Genomic DNA, 16,836 nt, shown 5'->3' with positions numbered 1-16,836 from the left:
AAAACGGCAATGTGTTTCTTCACTTTCAGCCTTTAATTAATTGCTTCCAGTATCTTGCAGTAATTATTACTGTAACTGCCTTTCAGAATTGGCTCCAGACCAAACATGAAACAGAAAACCTGAGTTTAGTATTAAAAGTGTTGAGTCATGTGGGTGGGAGGGGGGTGGTTCTCATTTTCCAAAATTTCAGTGATTTTATGAAATGCATTGGAGTCAATGGCAAAGGTTACATTACGGTGGTTTTAAATGAGGTAATGGGCTTTAAATGGCTCAAGCTCCTTCCAACCATCTTGTTCTTGTCCTTGTGCCAAAACTTGGCCCCTTATTAGCTTCATTAAAACATTATGTTATTTTATTAATATATACAATAATATATTAATTTTTCACAGTGCAAAACTAAAAAAAAATACATTTAGGTGACAGTGTAAAACAATCCAATACACACAAAAGATAAAAACACAAAGAACACGAAATTAAACAAATGAAACTACCCCAAATACGAAAAAAAAATCTTCTAATTATTAAAAAAATAAATCTTGTTTTCAAGCAAATTCTGCCTTAGCAGACGGGGGAGTGGTTTTAGGGTTCTCTTTCATGCATGGACAGTATATGGCCATGGGAGAAAGTGTCCTCCAGCAAGATTTGAAACACACCCTATGCAATTGGATGACAGGTCAGAGGGCATGTTGTAGTGGTGATACTAGTACAGTAGTATTCTGGGTTGGTTTTGGTCAGGAAAGTGTGTTTGAGTTGTGTACAGTGCAGTGCAGCAAGTGTTAGGTGATGTGTGTGCTGGACCTTGTAGAACCCCCAAAGTGGGGACTGTAGGGGTATCAGAAAGAGTGAACCATAAAGTTGCAGTATTCTAATCAAAGGGTGAAGATTATAAGATTATTCCTGTTGTACCAGACTCCTTTGTGACATCTCAATAGGGCAATCTTAAAATAGTAAAAGCTTTTATTTTTAGTTTTGGATAGAGTACTGAGGGGTTAGAACCCTAGCCAGCTTCATATTGCTGTCTGTGACCCTGATGGGGAGATTCATTCACTCCCCCTCTATTTGTCCTGGTGACCATTATTATTGTGAATAGAAAGTCAGTGAAATTCAAAATTCTGAGTTTTGACCAGAACAAGAATAGAGGAAACTTCTTCCAATGGGGATGTTTGTTCTGGTAAGTGCTGTCTAAGAAGAGCTTTTTGGAGAGCTTTTCCTCTCACTTCCTCTTGTGTAACAGGAAAAGAACTTAAGGGAGGTCTCCCCAATAGCACACAAATAGCAAAAAATGCAAAATGCAAGAAAGAATGCAAATAGAACATTGGACCATGTGGTACATTTTGACTACATCGCTAAATACTTCCAAAGTAGATGTTTCTGGTAAGTGGTGTCTAAGAAGAGATTTCACTTTGGATTTTCCTCTCACTGGCTTGTATTTGTTGAACTTTTTACTAATAAAGGCTATTTTCCAGAACGCAGCTGTCCAGAACTTCCTTTTTGCCTCATGTTGCTATATGCTTAGCACCTGGTGTTCCAGTTCCGAGGAGAGTTATATATCCACATTTCCACCTGGAGCGGTGATCCCTTTCCCTTCCCCCATTGTTCCTGGATTAAGGACATGGATTACTGGAACTATGTCCTTTGGTCTGATGAGATCAAGGTAAATTTATTTGGTTCAGATGGTGTCAAGCGTGTGTGGCGGCAACCAGGTGAGGAGTACAAAGACAAGTGTGTCTTGCCTACAGTCAAGCATGGTGGTGGGAGTGTCAACTGGGGAGCTACAGTTCATTGAGGGGACCATGAATGCCAACATGTACTGTGACATACTGAAGCAGAGCATGATCCACTCCTTTTGGAGACTGGGTCGCAGGGCAGTATTCCAACATAATAACGACCCCAAGCACACCTCCAAGAAGCCCACTGCCTTGCTAAAGAAGCTGAGGGTGATGAACTGGTCAAGCATGTCTCCCGACCTAAACTCTATTTAGCATCTGTGGCGCATCCTCAAACGGAAGGTGGAGGAACACAAGGTCTATAACATCCACCAGCTACATGATGTCGTCATGGAGAATTTGAAGAGGACTCCAGTGGCAACCTGTGAAGCTCTGGTGAACTCCTTGCCTAAGAGCAAGTTAAGGCAGGTTAAGGCAGTGCTGGAAAATAATGGTGGCCACACAAAATATTGACATTTTGGGCCCAATTTGGACATTTTGAATTAGGAGTGTACTCACTTTTGTTTAGACATTAATGGCTGTGTGTTGAGTTATTTTGAAGGGACAGCAAATTTACACCGTTATACAAGCTGTACACTCACTACTTTACATTGCAGCAAAGTGTCATTTCTTCAGTGTTGTCACATGAAAAGATATAACAAAATACTTACAAAAATGTGAGGGATGTACTCACTTTTGTGAGATAATATATATATATATATATATAATGTATGCAGCGTATTTAGGTATGTATTAAAACAGCGTGCCCTATGAAATGCTTATAAAGGTTATTCAATTTAGCCATAGAGGTTTAATCAGGTTTACTAATGCTACATTTTGGCCTGGGCATCTAGTTTTTAAGGACATCTGGTTACAAAAGGGGTTAAATCAGACCATTAGTGTAGCGCCATTTATAAGATTTCATACCTGATAAAAAGTCCTGTGATGTTGACTATATTGGCAGTGCTATTTGGCAGAAAGAAAGCATCACACGCCCTGTGGCACACATGGAGGTAAGCCAGGGATTCTGTCACACGGATGGTTCCCACTTGTACGGTGACATCACACTGAATGATGGTGTTTAGATTCTCATGGCACTGTGCCCCGGACTTTAGTGTCATGTCACACAAGAAGCTCCATGAACCTACCAAAAATAAAATAGATCTCTTACCAACATGGTCACCTTGAGTGCGTACCATTCCCAAACCCCAGTATACAAACCTTTCTTTATATATTTATTTGGCAGTGATGCTACAAGCAAATATAAAAGCTAATAAAAAGGAAGAATGGAACTCTTTGTAACAAGATAAATATTTATTGGACATAATTTATTTTAACCATATCACTATAGATGTATACATTTTAGGTCTCATGCATGTATTGTATATTTCAAAGGGAATACTTGGCAAGCATGTTTGATGCCAGCCAAGTGCCCCCAAGGTGACAGGTATGAAAGACTGTATTGAGCTGAACAGGATATACAGCAGAGCTTGATCAGTGTGGCTCTGTGTTGCATGTCATGTTCAGACAAAGGCAGCCATTGAAGACAACTGTTTCTCCTGGTGTAGATAACATGAGTTAACATGGGCAGACATAAGAATGGCCTTTTACAAAAAATCTTCACTGAGCGTACACCAATAACCACCATGCACCTGGTCAGAAAGAGGATCCACCTGGCCAAGAAGAGCCAAATACACTACATAGCCAACATGTGTTGACACCTGATCATTATGCCTACTTGTGGCTAAAAGTATGTGAGCACACCTCCAGATGATTGAGTTCAGGTGTTTTCAGTGAAGAGTACTGTTAATGCTAAAGCATATGTAGCAAGGTCCCAGGTCACCTTTGATCTAATGAGGACCTCCAGGGCCAGGGATAGCTGACATCCTTCTATATGTGGTGGGTTGTGAGGCATGGTGGGTGCAGAATTATTAGAGTTATCGGTCGCCACTCGCCAGACACTTCTTGAATGCAAAAGAAAGTTTATTTCTTTTAACAATCTTTTTTGGGGAGAGAGGGTTAGGGCCAGGACACCCTTAGATAGTTGCAATTAATAGGCAGACTCCAAGACTTCAATAGGACAGCCATGCAGGGAAATGCATCCAGCAAGACGCCACATATACATGTGCAGGAATGCTCCCTCCAGTTTCTAACACAAACGTAACAGTTCCTTTCTCTTTCACTACAATCACTCCTTGTAGTTCTTTGGCCCACTGTTTCTCACTAGACCCACTGATTCACTGCCACTGAATCCCTTGAGCTCCTTCAATCTTCACGGTAGTATCTTCCTCAAGCATCACCCCTGCATCACCCCTGCTTCTCTGTTGGGTCCCTAGCTTGGCACTCAAGATACACCTCAAGCTTCACCCACACTGGCCTGCTCAGTCCCTGGCTTGACACACAAGGCTGCTCTGCAAGCATCACCTCCGCTGGCTGGGAACCTGGATTGATTCCCACTGAAGTTTCCCTATTCTTCACCGTCCCCGGTTGGTGAGAGTACTTGCTTCAGTTACTCACTGTGGTCTCTGGTAATAAGGCAGATAGTCCCTTACTGGTGACAGCTTCCCCTCTATCTCCGACCACGACAGGTTCTCCGGCCGGCAGAGCCAGCACTTCTGGTTGGACCGCAGTACCAAACCTGCACTGCTCTCATGCTTCTGGATAGGCCCTCACACAGCCTAGCAGCCAGATGTGCCCAGGATATGCCCAATCTCTGGCCTAGCAGCCCAGGCAATACAACACACATCCACCCAGACAGCCGTCCAGGTGGCACAGAACATAAATCATCTGACTCCACCCGAATATATAGGCCCTCTCAGCAGGCCAAGGGATTCAAGAAAACCCCTGCCTATTGGCTGAGATAAAGAAAAAATAAGGGGTTGCGCTAATAACTAGGTTCATCAATATAGTGTCTACAGTGAAGATAATTGAGTCTTAACTATGAATAAATCAAAAATATTGTGCAAACATGACATGTGAAATACATTCATCAAATAAAGCCATCAAAAATGATATCTTAGTGAGTCCCAAAAACATCAACAAAACCCAACAAAAGTCCAAGTGATGTTTATAATTAATCCGTGACAGCAGGAAAGGGTCCACCACCAGAAAATAGAAGGGGTAGCTCCTTACCAGATGGCCGTGACCCCCCACTACAGAGGATCACAGCAAGCAGAAATCTTTACAGGCCAGAGTTAGGAATTGCCCACGATATCCACTAGAGGTCCTCACACCATCAGTCACCGCAATGAGCCCATGGCAGCGATCCCATAAAACACAGAGGAAGCGAAGATGGATCTGGATGGCTGAGATACCCCATATACCCATAATCTGACCTTGAGTTGCCCTTCTCATATCTAGTACCACCAAGTACCCTGCCACCTAGTGGTAGAAGAGAAAAGTGCAACAAGGCCAAACTTAGGGAGAAATCAAAAGATCTATAACAATTAACCAGGATAATTATTCCTGGCAAGTGAACTTGTGAGGAGCAACCCTGGCTAAACTCCAGGGTGCTACACATACAAATACATTTTAGACCATTTAATTCTTCTAACCTGAAGGCTACAGTTTGGGAAAGGCCCTTTTCTGTTTTAATATGACTGTGCCCCTCTGTAGGATGCCAGTTCAATAAAGACATGGTTTGATAGGTTCACAAAGGAAGAACTTGCAAAAGGGGGCCGCTTCTATCTTAATGCCCATGGTTGGGATATCCAGCAAGCTTATATGGTTGTAATGGTCAGGTATTCACACAATTCTGGCTGGCATATTATGACAATTTGTAAATTTGCTTATAGGAGTTATGTGAATGTATAGGAGATGGCAGCATTTCTACTTATGATGGAAAACAGTGTTTAGTATTTTAACTAGGATAAAGGAAAAGCCACCTCTATTGCCTACAGGCACACATAAAAAATCCCACCTGGACAAATAGTATCCCTTCAATTCTGCATTTACTCTAGATGCAATATTAATAGCATTGGCCCGGCAATGCGAGAGATATAGAACATAACATTCTTATCATTTACATTGTTCTTAGCCAGGGGTCTCCAAACTTTCTAAACAAAGGGCCTGTCTACAATTCTGAATGTAGGGGGGCCCAACTGTGGCCATTGGGAGTAGAAATTGGCCTGGCATCAGTGGGAACAAACAATGCATCTTTGGTATTAGGGAGAGGAATAGTGCCCCATCATTAGTGTCAGTGGGATTAATAGTGCCCCATTATTGATGTCAGTTGGAGGAATAGTGCCACATCGTTGGCATCAATTGGAGAAATAGTGTCCCATTGTTGATGTCAGTAGGAGGAATATTGCCCCGTTGTTGGTGTCACAATGTCTCTTATCAGTGGAAGGAAAATTGCCCCAAGGGTCGGATAAAAGAAAGCAATGGGCTGCATCTGGCCCCCAGGCCACAGTTTGGAGACCACTGTTCTTGTCTATCTCTGAAGACTACATGCTCCCACACCACCATCATCACGATGTTATGCAGAATAGGAGAGGGGAGGTGTTAGTAGCCCTGACCTATGGTGAAAACGCTGCTTCTCTATAGATACAGTATGGCGAGTGAGAGTTGTCTACCTAGAACAGGAAATGCATTTCTGGTAGGACCACCAAGAAAAAATAAATGTCCAAAAAAGTTGAAAAAGAAAATGAATGAAGCCACAACATATAAGGCAGCCTTTCTCATTTTTTTAACATGGAAGAAGCCTTAAAAAAACTTTCTGGTCTCAGGGAACCCTTGCTAATACAGTGCCTTGAAAAAGTATTCATACCCCTTGCAATTTACACATTTTGTCATGTTACAACCAAAAACGTAAATGTACTTTATTAGGATTTTGTGTGACAGACCAACACAAAGACGCACATAAATGTGAAGTGGAAGGAAAATAAATATGTGAAAAGTGTGGTGTGCATTTGTATTCAGCCCCCCCCCCCCCCCCCCCCGAGTCAATACTTTGTAGAACTGCCTTTCTCTGCAATTACAGCTGCAAGTCTTTTTGGTTATGTCTCTACCAGCTTTGCACATCTAGAGAGTGACATTTTTGCCCATTTTTCTTTGCAAAATAGCTCAAGCTCTGTCAGATTGGATGGAGAGCGTCTGTGCACAGCAATTTTCAAGTCTTACCACAGATTCTCAATTGGATTTAGGCCTGGACTTTGACTGGGCCATTCTAAGACCCCATACGCACTATTAGATTTTCTGCAGATTTTTGTCTTCAGATTTACCAAACCATATAATATGAGGTCAAACCTTAAGAGTTTCAATTTGTATGCAATCAGGCAGGCCCTTGCGCTACATGGTTTTGGTAAATCTGAAGACAAAAATCTGCAGAAAATCTAATAGTGTGTATGGGGTCTAAGATTTCCCTGTATTTGGCTCCATCCATCTTCCCATTACCTCTGACCAGCTTTCCTGTCCCTGCTGAAGAAAAGCATCCCCACAACATGATGCTGCCACTTCCACGTTTCACGGTGGGGATGGTGTGTTCAGGGTGATGTGCAGTGTTAGTTTTCCGCCACACATAGTGTTTTACTTTTAGGCCAAAAAGTTTCATTTTGGTCTCTTCTGACCAGAGCACCTTCTTCCATATGCTTGCTGTGTCCCCCACATGGCTTTTCGCAAACTTCAAATGGGACTTCTTATGTCTTTCTTTCAACTATGGCTTTCTTTATGTCACTCTTCCATAAAGGCCAGATTTGTGAAGTGCACGACTAATAGTTGTCTTGTGGACAGATTCTCCCACCTGAGCTGTGGATCTCTGCAGCTCCTCCAGAGTTACCATAGACATCTTGGCTACTTCTCTGATTATTGCTCTCCTTGCCTGTCAGTTTAGGTGGATGGCCATGTCTTGGTAGGTTTGCACAGTTGTGCCATACTCTTTCCATTTTCAAATGATGGATTGAATAGTGCTCCGTGAGATATTCAAATCTTGGTATATTTTTTTATAACCTAACCCTGCTTTAAACTTCTCCACAACTTTATCCCTGACCTGTCTGGTGTGTTCCTTGGCCTTCATGATGCTGTTTGATCACTAAGGTTCTCTAGCAAACCTCTGCGGGCTTAACAGAAAAGCTGTATTTAATTCTGGGTTTAAATTACACACAGGGGGATTCTATTTACTAATTAGGTGACTTCTGAAGGCAATTGGTTCCACTAGATTTTAGTTAAGGGTATCAAAGTAAAGGGGGCCGAATACAAATGCATGCCACACATTTCACAAATTTTTTGTAAACAAATTTGAAAATGTTTCCTTCCACTTCACAATTATGTGCCATCTTTGTTGGTCTATTACATAAAATCCCAATAAAACACATTCACGTTTTTTGGTTGTAACATGACAAAATGTGAAAAATGTTAAGGGGTATGAATACTTTTTCAAGGCACTGTAAGTACTATATGCACAGCTCGCTTTAAAATAGTGTGATGATCAGGGGGAAGAATACTTCTTACATTTGTTGGCATTGGGAAAAATGCTCTGTACATTGGGGATCAGTGGGAAGAATGCTCCTTACATTAGTTGGCAGTGGGAAGCATATTCTGGGAAGAATGTTCCTTATATTGTTGGTAGGTAGGAAGAATATTCCTTACTTAGGTGATCAGTGAGAATAATGGTACTTACACTGGAGGTCAGTGAGAAGTATCCTCCTTACATTGGTGCTTATTGGAAAGAATGGTCCTTATATTAGTCGTCAGTGGGAATAATGTTCTTTATTTTGGTGGTTGGTGGGAAGAATGCTCCTTATATTGGAGGTCATTAAGAAGTATCCCCCTTACATTGGTGATCAGTGGGAAGAATATCCCCGTTACAAATAGCTAGACATGTGCAATTTGTTTCAGTCCGAATAAAAATTTGGTCAAAATTTTGGTTATTCAGAGATTAACTGCAGCCTTCTACCAGGAAATTCTAGAGCACTTCATGCTTCCCTCTGCTAACCAGCTTTATGGAGATGCTGATTTCATTATCCTGTAGGACTTGGCACCTGCCCACACTGCCAAAGATACCAATACCTGGTTTAATGATCATGATATCACTGTGCTTGATTGGCCAGCAAACTCGCCTGACCTAAACCCCATAGAGAATCTGTGGGGTATTGTCAAGAGGAAGATAAGAGACACCAGACCCAACAATGCAGACGAGCTGAAGGCCATTATCAAATTAACCAGGGCTTTCATAACATCTCCGCAGTGCCACAGGCTGATCACCTCCATGCCACGCCGCATTGTTGCAGTAATTCATGCAAAAGAAGCCCTGACCAAGTATTGAGTGCATACTATACTGTACATGGGCATACTTTTCAGTAAGCCAACATTTCTGTATTAAAAATCCTTTTTTTTATTGGTTTTATGTAATATTCAAATTTTCTGAGCTACTGAATTTTAGGTTTTTCACTAGCTGTAAGCCATAATCATCATAATGAAAAAGAAAGAAATGCTTGAAATATATCACTCTGTGCGTATCGCATCTATATAAAATATATGAGTTTCACTTTTTGAATTGAATTACTGAAATAAATTACGTTTTTGATGATATTCTAATTTTCTGAGATGCACCTGTATATACCATAGTTTGTGGACTCTATAACTTTCCTACAGACTAAATAATATACACTGATTTGAGTAATTTTCACCAAATAAATGTAGCAGTATAAATTTTGGTCTAAATTTATGAAGAAAGAATATTTATTTGCAAAATATTATAGCAAAAACAAATAAAAATTAGGGTTTTTTTTTCAATTTTCTGTCCTTTTTAGTTTATTAGTTAAAAAAAAACAAAAAAAAACCCGGTGGTGATTAAATACCACCAAAATAAAGCGGCTCTATTTGTGTGAACAAAATAATTATAAAAATTTCATATGGGTACAGTGTTGTATGACCACGCAATTGTCATTCAAAAGAGTGAAGCTGAAGGTTGAAAGTTGGCCTGGGCAGGAAGGGGGTAAAAGTGTCCACGTTTGAGGCAGTTAAAGGAACATTTAAAGCGGTGTTCCAACCGGAATTTTATTTTTTTTTTGTAGCTGCTGACTTTTAATAAGGACACTTACCTGTCAGGGAGCCCGCGACGTCAGCCCCCCGACGCCGATGCATCCATTGGATCGGCATTCTAACTAAGGGAAACCGGCAGTGGAGCCTTGCGGTTTCACTACCTGTTTCCTACTGTGCATGTGCGAGTCGCGTGGCGATTTGTGAATGGCCAGATGTCCTCTGGGACACAAGAGGATATGACGTCCTGCGCCACGGACCGGATGGATCGGAAGTACACTATGTACTTCATAAAAAGGTACTATAGAATAATAATTAAAAAAAAAAATAATATCCAAAAATGAGGGGTGGAGAGGTGGCCTTTTGTTTAAGACCACCTCTCAAAAGTGGGTGGGACTCCGCTTTAACGCTGGCAAGGTCTAACCACAGAGAAAGCTGTGACAACCAAGCTGGGGGGGATTTGTGTTGAGAGAGGATTTGTGCTAGGATGCGAGATTTAGGGGGTTTGTGCTAGAAAAAGTAATATGGTTCTGGGGGTAGAGTTGCCACCTCATCCCTTTAAACCCGAACACATATGAATTACTCAGGTTCTGTAGCTGATTAAGGTGGTAATTAAACTCACTTGGTGCCTTATCTGCATTTAATTAACCTCAGAACCTGTGTAATTCATATGTGTTCAGGTTTAAAGGGATGAGGTGGCAACACTATTGGGGGGAAATTAATTGTGCTAGGAGGGGAAACATTTTTGGGAGGGGGATTTGTGCTAGTAGGGATGATTAGAGGGCATTTGTGCTAGGAGGGGAAATTTGGAGGGGTGGCTTTGTGCTAGGATGGGGGATTGGGGGAGGGGGATTTGTGCTGGGAGGGGGATTTGGAATGGGGGAGGAGAGGACTTGTGCTCAGGGAGGAAATTTGATGGGAATTTTTTTTTTTTGGAGGGGGGGGGGGGGCAGGTGCTGGGAGCATATGTAGAATGAGGGGATTTGAGCTAAGCATGCAGATTAGCACTTGATTTTTTGGAGATGAGGGGATTTTTGCTGACACATAATTCTCCTACATCTTGGGGGGCTCAATTTGGCATGTTCGCCCTGAGCTCTAGATGACCTTGTCCCAGCACTGCTCTCAGCAGTCAAGGCTCCCTTTCCCTATGGGCTCAAGGGGCCCTTATTTTTGGTGTGTGGAGGCTCATTGAGGACCCATAGGAAATGACCACATACACTCACCGGACACTTTATTAGGTACATATTGCTAGTACTGGCTTGGACCCCCTTTTGCCTTCAGAACTGCCAATTCTGTGGCATAGATTCAACAAGGTGTTGGAAACATTCCTCAGAGATTTTGGTCCATATTGACATGATAGCATCATGCAGTTGCTGCAGGTTTCTCGGCTGCACATCCATGATGCCAATTTCCCATTCCACCACATTCCAAAGGTGCTCTATTGGATTGAGATCTGGTGACTGTGGAAGCCATTGGAGTACAGTGACCTCATTGTCATGTTCAAGAAACCAGTGGTGAGATGATTTGAGCTTTGTGACATGGTGCATTATCCTGCTGGAAGGAGCCATCAGAAGATGGGTACACTGTAGTCATAAAGTGATGGACATGGTCAGCAACAATACTCAGGTAGGCCGTGGCATTTAAACGGTGCTCAATTGGTACTAAGGGGCCCAAAGTGGGCCAAGAAAATATCCCCTACACCATTACACCACCAGCACCACCAGCCTGAACCGTTGATATGAGGCAAAATGGATCCATGCTTTCATGTTGTTTACGCCAAATTCTGACCCCACCATCTGAATGTCGCAGCTGATAGAGACTCATCAGACCAGGCAACGGTTTTCCAATCTTCTTTTGTCCAATATTGGTGAGCCTGTGCGAATTGTAACCTCAGTTTCCTGTTCTTAGTTGACAGGAGTGGCACCCGCTGTGGTCTTCTGCTGCAGTAGACCATCTCCTCCAAGGTTCGATGCGTTGTGCATTCAGAGATGGTATTCTGTATACCTTGGTTGTAACGAGTGGTTATTTGAGTTACTGTTGCCTTTCTATCATCTTGAACCAGTCTGCCCATTCTCCTCTGACCTCTGACATCAACAAGGCATTTTCCTCCACACAACTGCCTCTCACTGGATATTTTCACTTTTTCTGACCATTCTCTGTAAACCCTAGAGATGGTTGTGCGTGAAAATCCCAGTAGATCAACAGTTTTTGAAATATTTAGACCAACAACCATGCCACTTTCGAACTCACTTAAATCCCCTTTCTTCCCCATTCTGATGCTCGGTTTAAACTTCAAGTCATCTTTACCACATCTAGATGCCCTAATGCATTGAGTTGCTGCCATGTGATTGTCTTATTGGCAATTTGTGTTACCAAGCAATTGAACAGGTGTACCTAATAAAGTGGCCGGTGTGTGTAGGTGTAAATGGGCCCTAATACCATATAGTGAAAGGACTATGATGAGTGTTCTGTGGTATCAGAGATAACAAGTCTGTGTATGTTATGTCATTACAAAAATGGGTTCAATTACAAATGGGTTCAATTACATAAAAAAATTTCAGCAGCAAGTCTGTGATGAGGCGAGAGACTGGAATATGGCAGCAAGCAGGTACAGGTCCTCCTCATTACGTCTTTCGGGGGACTGCGGTGGTGACAGTTTCCTGACAAGACAGCTCTGTCCAGATGGAGTGGGATTGAGCCGACCTCTTGTGGTCGGAAGCAGACAGCTGGAAAGCGTAGTGGCATCACAGAGATCCTGCAAAGTGCTGCATGAGGAGAAGCCTTCTGCATTCCAACAGCCAGGCCGCGGCAATCATCACACACCGGGTGCGGCACACATGACAGGAGAGAGCCCGCTCGGATAATTCTTCTGTCACATGCCCAGCTGTTGATAAGGCTGCCAGGTACAGGCTAATAAATATTGCAAAGAGAAACTTGTTTATTTCCTAGGAAGAACATTTCCCCTGTACAACAACACAACCCAGAATGTGTTCGCTTTCCGAAAACAGTATTAAATCATGTTTCCATTGGATGGCATTGTCTAATGTTATGTGGGCATTGTCTGTGCCGCTTTTTACTGCATTGCCAGGGGAAGCTGCGCCATTGTGTTCTTTCTGTAGAACTTTCTGTTTTTACAGCTCTGCATCTGCTGTGCATTCTTCCTGTTCTCTGGTATTAAAGTAATATGTGGGCAGACAAAAAATAGAAATAAAAAAAGACATATGATGTAGTCTGCCTCTCCCCAGCATTAACACTGCAGTTTGTTGTGTATCCGCCGTACCTTTAGGTTTTTTTACCTGTGGATACTGCCTATTAGATCTGTTATCTTCCCACCACCAAGGACCAGGCCTTTTTCTGACATTTGTTGATTACAGGTAAAAATATGTTTGAACGGATTGTTAACTTGTTAACTTGAAAATGTTAATAAAAACATTGAAACAAGCAAAAAAAAACAAAACTGTATTTTTTGCAAGAAAACAAAACTACTTTCAACCCCCAAACATATATATATATATATATATATATATATATATATATATATATATATATATATATATATATATATATATATATAATTAGATTGTAAGCTCTTCTGAGCAGGGCCCTCTTAATCCTCTTGTATTTTATTGTATTGTCTCCCTTTTATATTGTAAAGATCCGCGTAAACTGTTGGCGCTATATAAATCCTGAATAATAATAATAATATATGAAAGTTGTTTTCTTGCAAAAAATACAGTTTTTTGTTTGTTTGTTTGTTTGTTTATTTATTTATTTTAGCAGAGACCCTAGGGAATAAAATAGTGGTCATTGCATATTTTATGTCCCGCGGTTTTTGCGTAGAAAACGAATGCGCAAAACCAAGGCGAGCCAAAGCAGCTAAAGAGGACTAAGAAGCCGCCACACATACGGCAGTGTTCCCACACAGAAAAGCAATAAAGGTAAATAGAGATATGTGGCGCTAACTCAAAATGCATAAATGTGATGAAATAAATATAATCCAATTCTTCAAGTAAAGTGCATGTGCGTAAAGAGCGAAATCACGTAAATAAAGTGACTAAACATTCATTAAATTTATAAGAAGTGACGTCAGATAAATAACAGTGAAAGTTCATGAAATATGACATCAAATAAATAAACAAATCCAAATGAAGGCGAATAAATCCAAAAATAGTCTAAAAGTGCATCAAGATGAAAAAAATCACAAATTTAGAAAAAATTGAAAAAAATCGCATGTGATTTTTTCAAACGCAATTTTTTTTGAAAAAAAAATGAATAAAAAAAAAACACATAATATATATCCCAATTTTTTTTAATAACATGACAGATGATTTTATGCCAAGTTTCATAGTTTCTTATTTTCATAGTAGGTAAGGTTGAATTAGGACAATAGTCCATCCAGTTCAACCTGTGAAGGTGCAGGTGTGTCAGTGTTGAGTACATAGTAAATATATACCTAACAGGTCATGCTTTAAAATTGCTTGCCCTCGTGGAATGGCGCCAAACTATGGTACTTAACCGCGTCCGCCCTGGAAGATTTTACCCCCTTCCTGACCAGAGCACTTTTTGCAATCCGGCACTGCTTCGCTTTAACTGACAATTGCGCGGTCGTGCGACGTTGCACCCAAACAAAATTGACATCCTTTTTTTCCCACAAATAGAGCTTTCTTCTGGTGGTATTTGATCACCTCTAAGGTTTTTATTTTTTGCGCTATAAACAAAAAAGAGCGTCAATTTTGAAAAAATGCATTATTTTTTTACTTTTTGCTATAATAAATATTCCCCAAAAATATATAAAAACGATTTTTTTCCACAGTTTAGGCCGATACGTATTCTTCTACATATTTTTGGTAAAAAAAAAATCACAATAAGCGTTTATTGACTGGTTTGCGGAAAACGTTATAGCGTCTACAAAATAGAGGATAGTTTTATGGCGTTTTTATTATTCTTTTTTTTTTACTAGTAATGGTGGTGATCTGTAATTTTTATCGGGACTGTGACATTATGGCGGACACATCGGACAATTTTGACACATTTTTGGGACCATTGGCATTAATACAGCGATCAATGCTATATAAATGCATTGATTACTGTAAAAATGTCACTGGCAGTGAAGGGGTTAACAGTAGGGGGCGATCAAGGGGTTAATGTGTTCCCTAGTACGTGTTCTAACTGAAGGGGGGAGGGGACTGTGCAGGGGAGATGACAGATCGCTGTTCATACTCTGTATGAACAGACGATCTGTCTCTTCTCCCCTCAGAGAACCGGAAACTGTGTGTTTAAACACACAGATCCCGGTTCTCCGTGTGTCAGTGGTGATCGCGGGAGCCCCCTAGTGGCCACAGGGCGAAGCGACGTTACATAATGTTGTTTCGCCCAGCCGTGCCATTCTGCCGCAGCACAACTGCAGCGGCTGGTTGGCAAGTGGGTAAAGCAGACCTTCAGTCATTTTTTCATCTTTCCATCTATTAAATCTTCTGCCCTTGTTGTTTTAACTTTGGATAGTAAAACATTTTTTTCTGCCAGTAAATACCTTATACAGCCTACTTCCTGTTTCTTGTCCGGTAAAAAGCCTAGGCTGACATCATGCACAGCTCTCTCCCTCTCACTCTCATGAGAGTTTGCCATGAAGGGAGGGGGGATGATTCATAAGAGGGCCAATGAGAGCTGCAGAACTGGAGGTGTGCCTCTGTGTGTCTGTGTAAATCCAGGAAGTGAACAGGCAGCAGTTTCAGCTGCCCACAGTTAAAATGGCTGCAGACTCAGTGGAGGGAGATTTCTGCAGCATATTTTTACAAGTACAGAATCACAGTCAATATAAAATAATATGCAAAGTGGTTGGAGGGAAGCTTCGGAATGGCAAAGATGTTTTTATTACAAATTATGTGAGCAGACTGCAGTTCCTCTTTAAAGTGTTACTAAACACACAACAGTACATCAGTCTGTATATGCAGTAAAGCATGCTTGTTATACTCACTGTGGAACCTAAGGGGTAATCCTCTGCATTGTGTAAAAAGGCTGTTTGGTCCTGTATGCACAGATCCTCCTCTTCTTGCATTGTCCCCAAAACATGTCAGGATAAGACAGAGTAAATGGAGTCAGGCTGCACATGCTCAGTTTGGTGTGTATTGCTAGAGAGTTTTTTTTTTTCTTGGGAGGGTGCATGTGATCAACACAGGGCCAATCAGCACTGTCCAGACAGAGAGTCAGGGCTTGCATCCTGATAGGACAGCCAGTGCAGTATGAAAACTCCTCCTACAAGCTTTATCCAGGCACTGTTAGAAGTCAGAAGACTGCTATATATACTGCTGATGAGAAAAGGAATTTATCAGTTTTTATTTACTAAAATAATTGCATTTCCATGTTCTGTTTACTGTAGGAGATGTAGTGAATGCAGGGTCCTGGGTTTAGTAACACTTTAAAAATCTTTTAAAAAGGTAAAAATAAAAATTTGTATGGGTTTAGAGTTAATCATAGTGATTAAGCACTGGCTACAGTGTGAAACGCGTCAACTTTCCTGCTATTTTTTGCTGTGGCATGTATCTTTTATGATCATCATTCAATAAAGGTAATTCATTATTTTGAGTGCGGCTGTCCAGGACTTTTTCTTTCTAGCTGCAGCTATAACCGGGGTCTTTAATGTCAAACTAATGATGTATTTTCCCAGTTAGGCGGTTGGCAAGTGGTTAACAGGATGACGACATATTTTGTTGGGCAGTGAAATCAAGTAGCAGTGTCAAGGCTGCTGTTAGAAATCACTGGACTCCGTACAACCTACCTGTAGGCAGGGTACACGACACTCCCTCTCCCAGGTACAGGGTACAACAAATTCTCTTTACCAAAAATATATAGCAGAATACATATTGGCCTAAAATTGATGCAGAAATTTGATTTTTTGTTTTTTACATGTTTTTTTATTTTGTATGTTTTATAGCAGAAAGTAAAAAAAATATTGTTTTTTTTTTTTTTTTTCAACATTGTCGGTCTTTTTTAGTTTATAGCGCAAAAAATAAAAACTGCAGAGATGATCAAATACCACCAGAAGGAAGCTCTATTTGTGGGAAAAAAAGGACATCAATTATAAATTTTATTTGGGTACAGTGTCACACGATTGCGCAATTGTCAGTTAAAGTAACGCAGTGCCATATAGCTGTAG

General features: G+C 41.0%; 1 protein-coding gene across 2 annotated transcripts in view; it reads right to left on the bottom strand.

The window, feature by feature from the left end:
• Positions 1-16,836, bottom strand: part of PKHD1 (PKHD1 ciliary IPT domain containing fibrocystin/polyductin) — a 908,610-nt gene that overhangs the window by 722,604 nt on the left and 169,170 nt on the right. For both annotated transcript variants that reach the window (XM_073625163.1, XM_073625162.1), the window contains exon 34: positions 2,634-2,850. In XM_073625163.1, the coding sequence (XP_073481264.1) occupies positions 2,634-2,850 (217 nt within the window). The remainder of the gene's footprint in view (positions 1-2,633; positions 2,851-16,836) is intronic.

This window comes from Aquarana catesbeiana, linkage group LG04, assembly GCF_042186555.1.
Source record: "Aquarana catesbeiana isolate 2022-GZ linkage group LG04, ASM4218655v1, whole genome shotgun sequence".
Taxonomy (NCBI): Eukaryota; Metazoa; Chordata; class Amphibia; order Anura; family Ranidae; genus Aquarana; species Aquarana catesbeiana.
The sequence above is the reverse complement of the archived record's forward strand: the minus strand, read 5'-3'. Positions and strand labels throughout refer to the sequence as shown.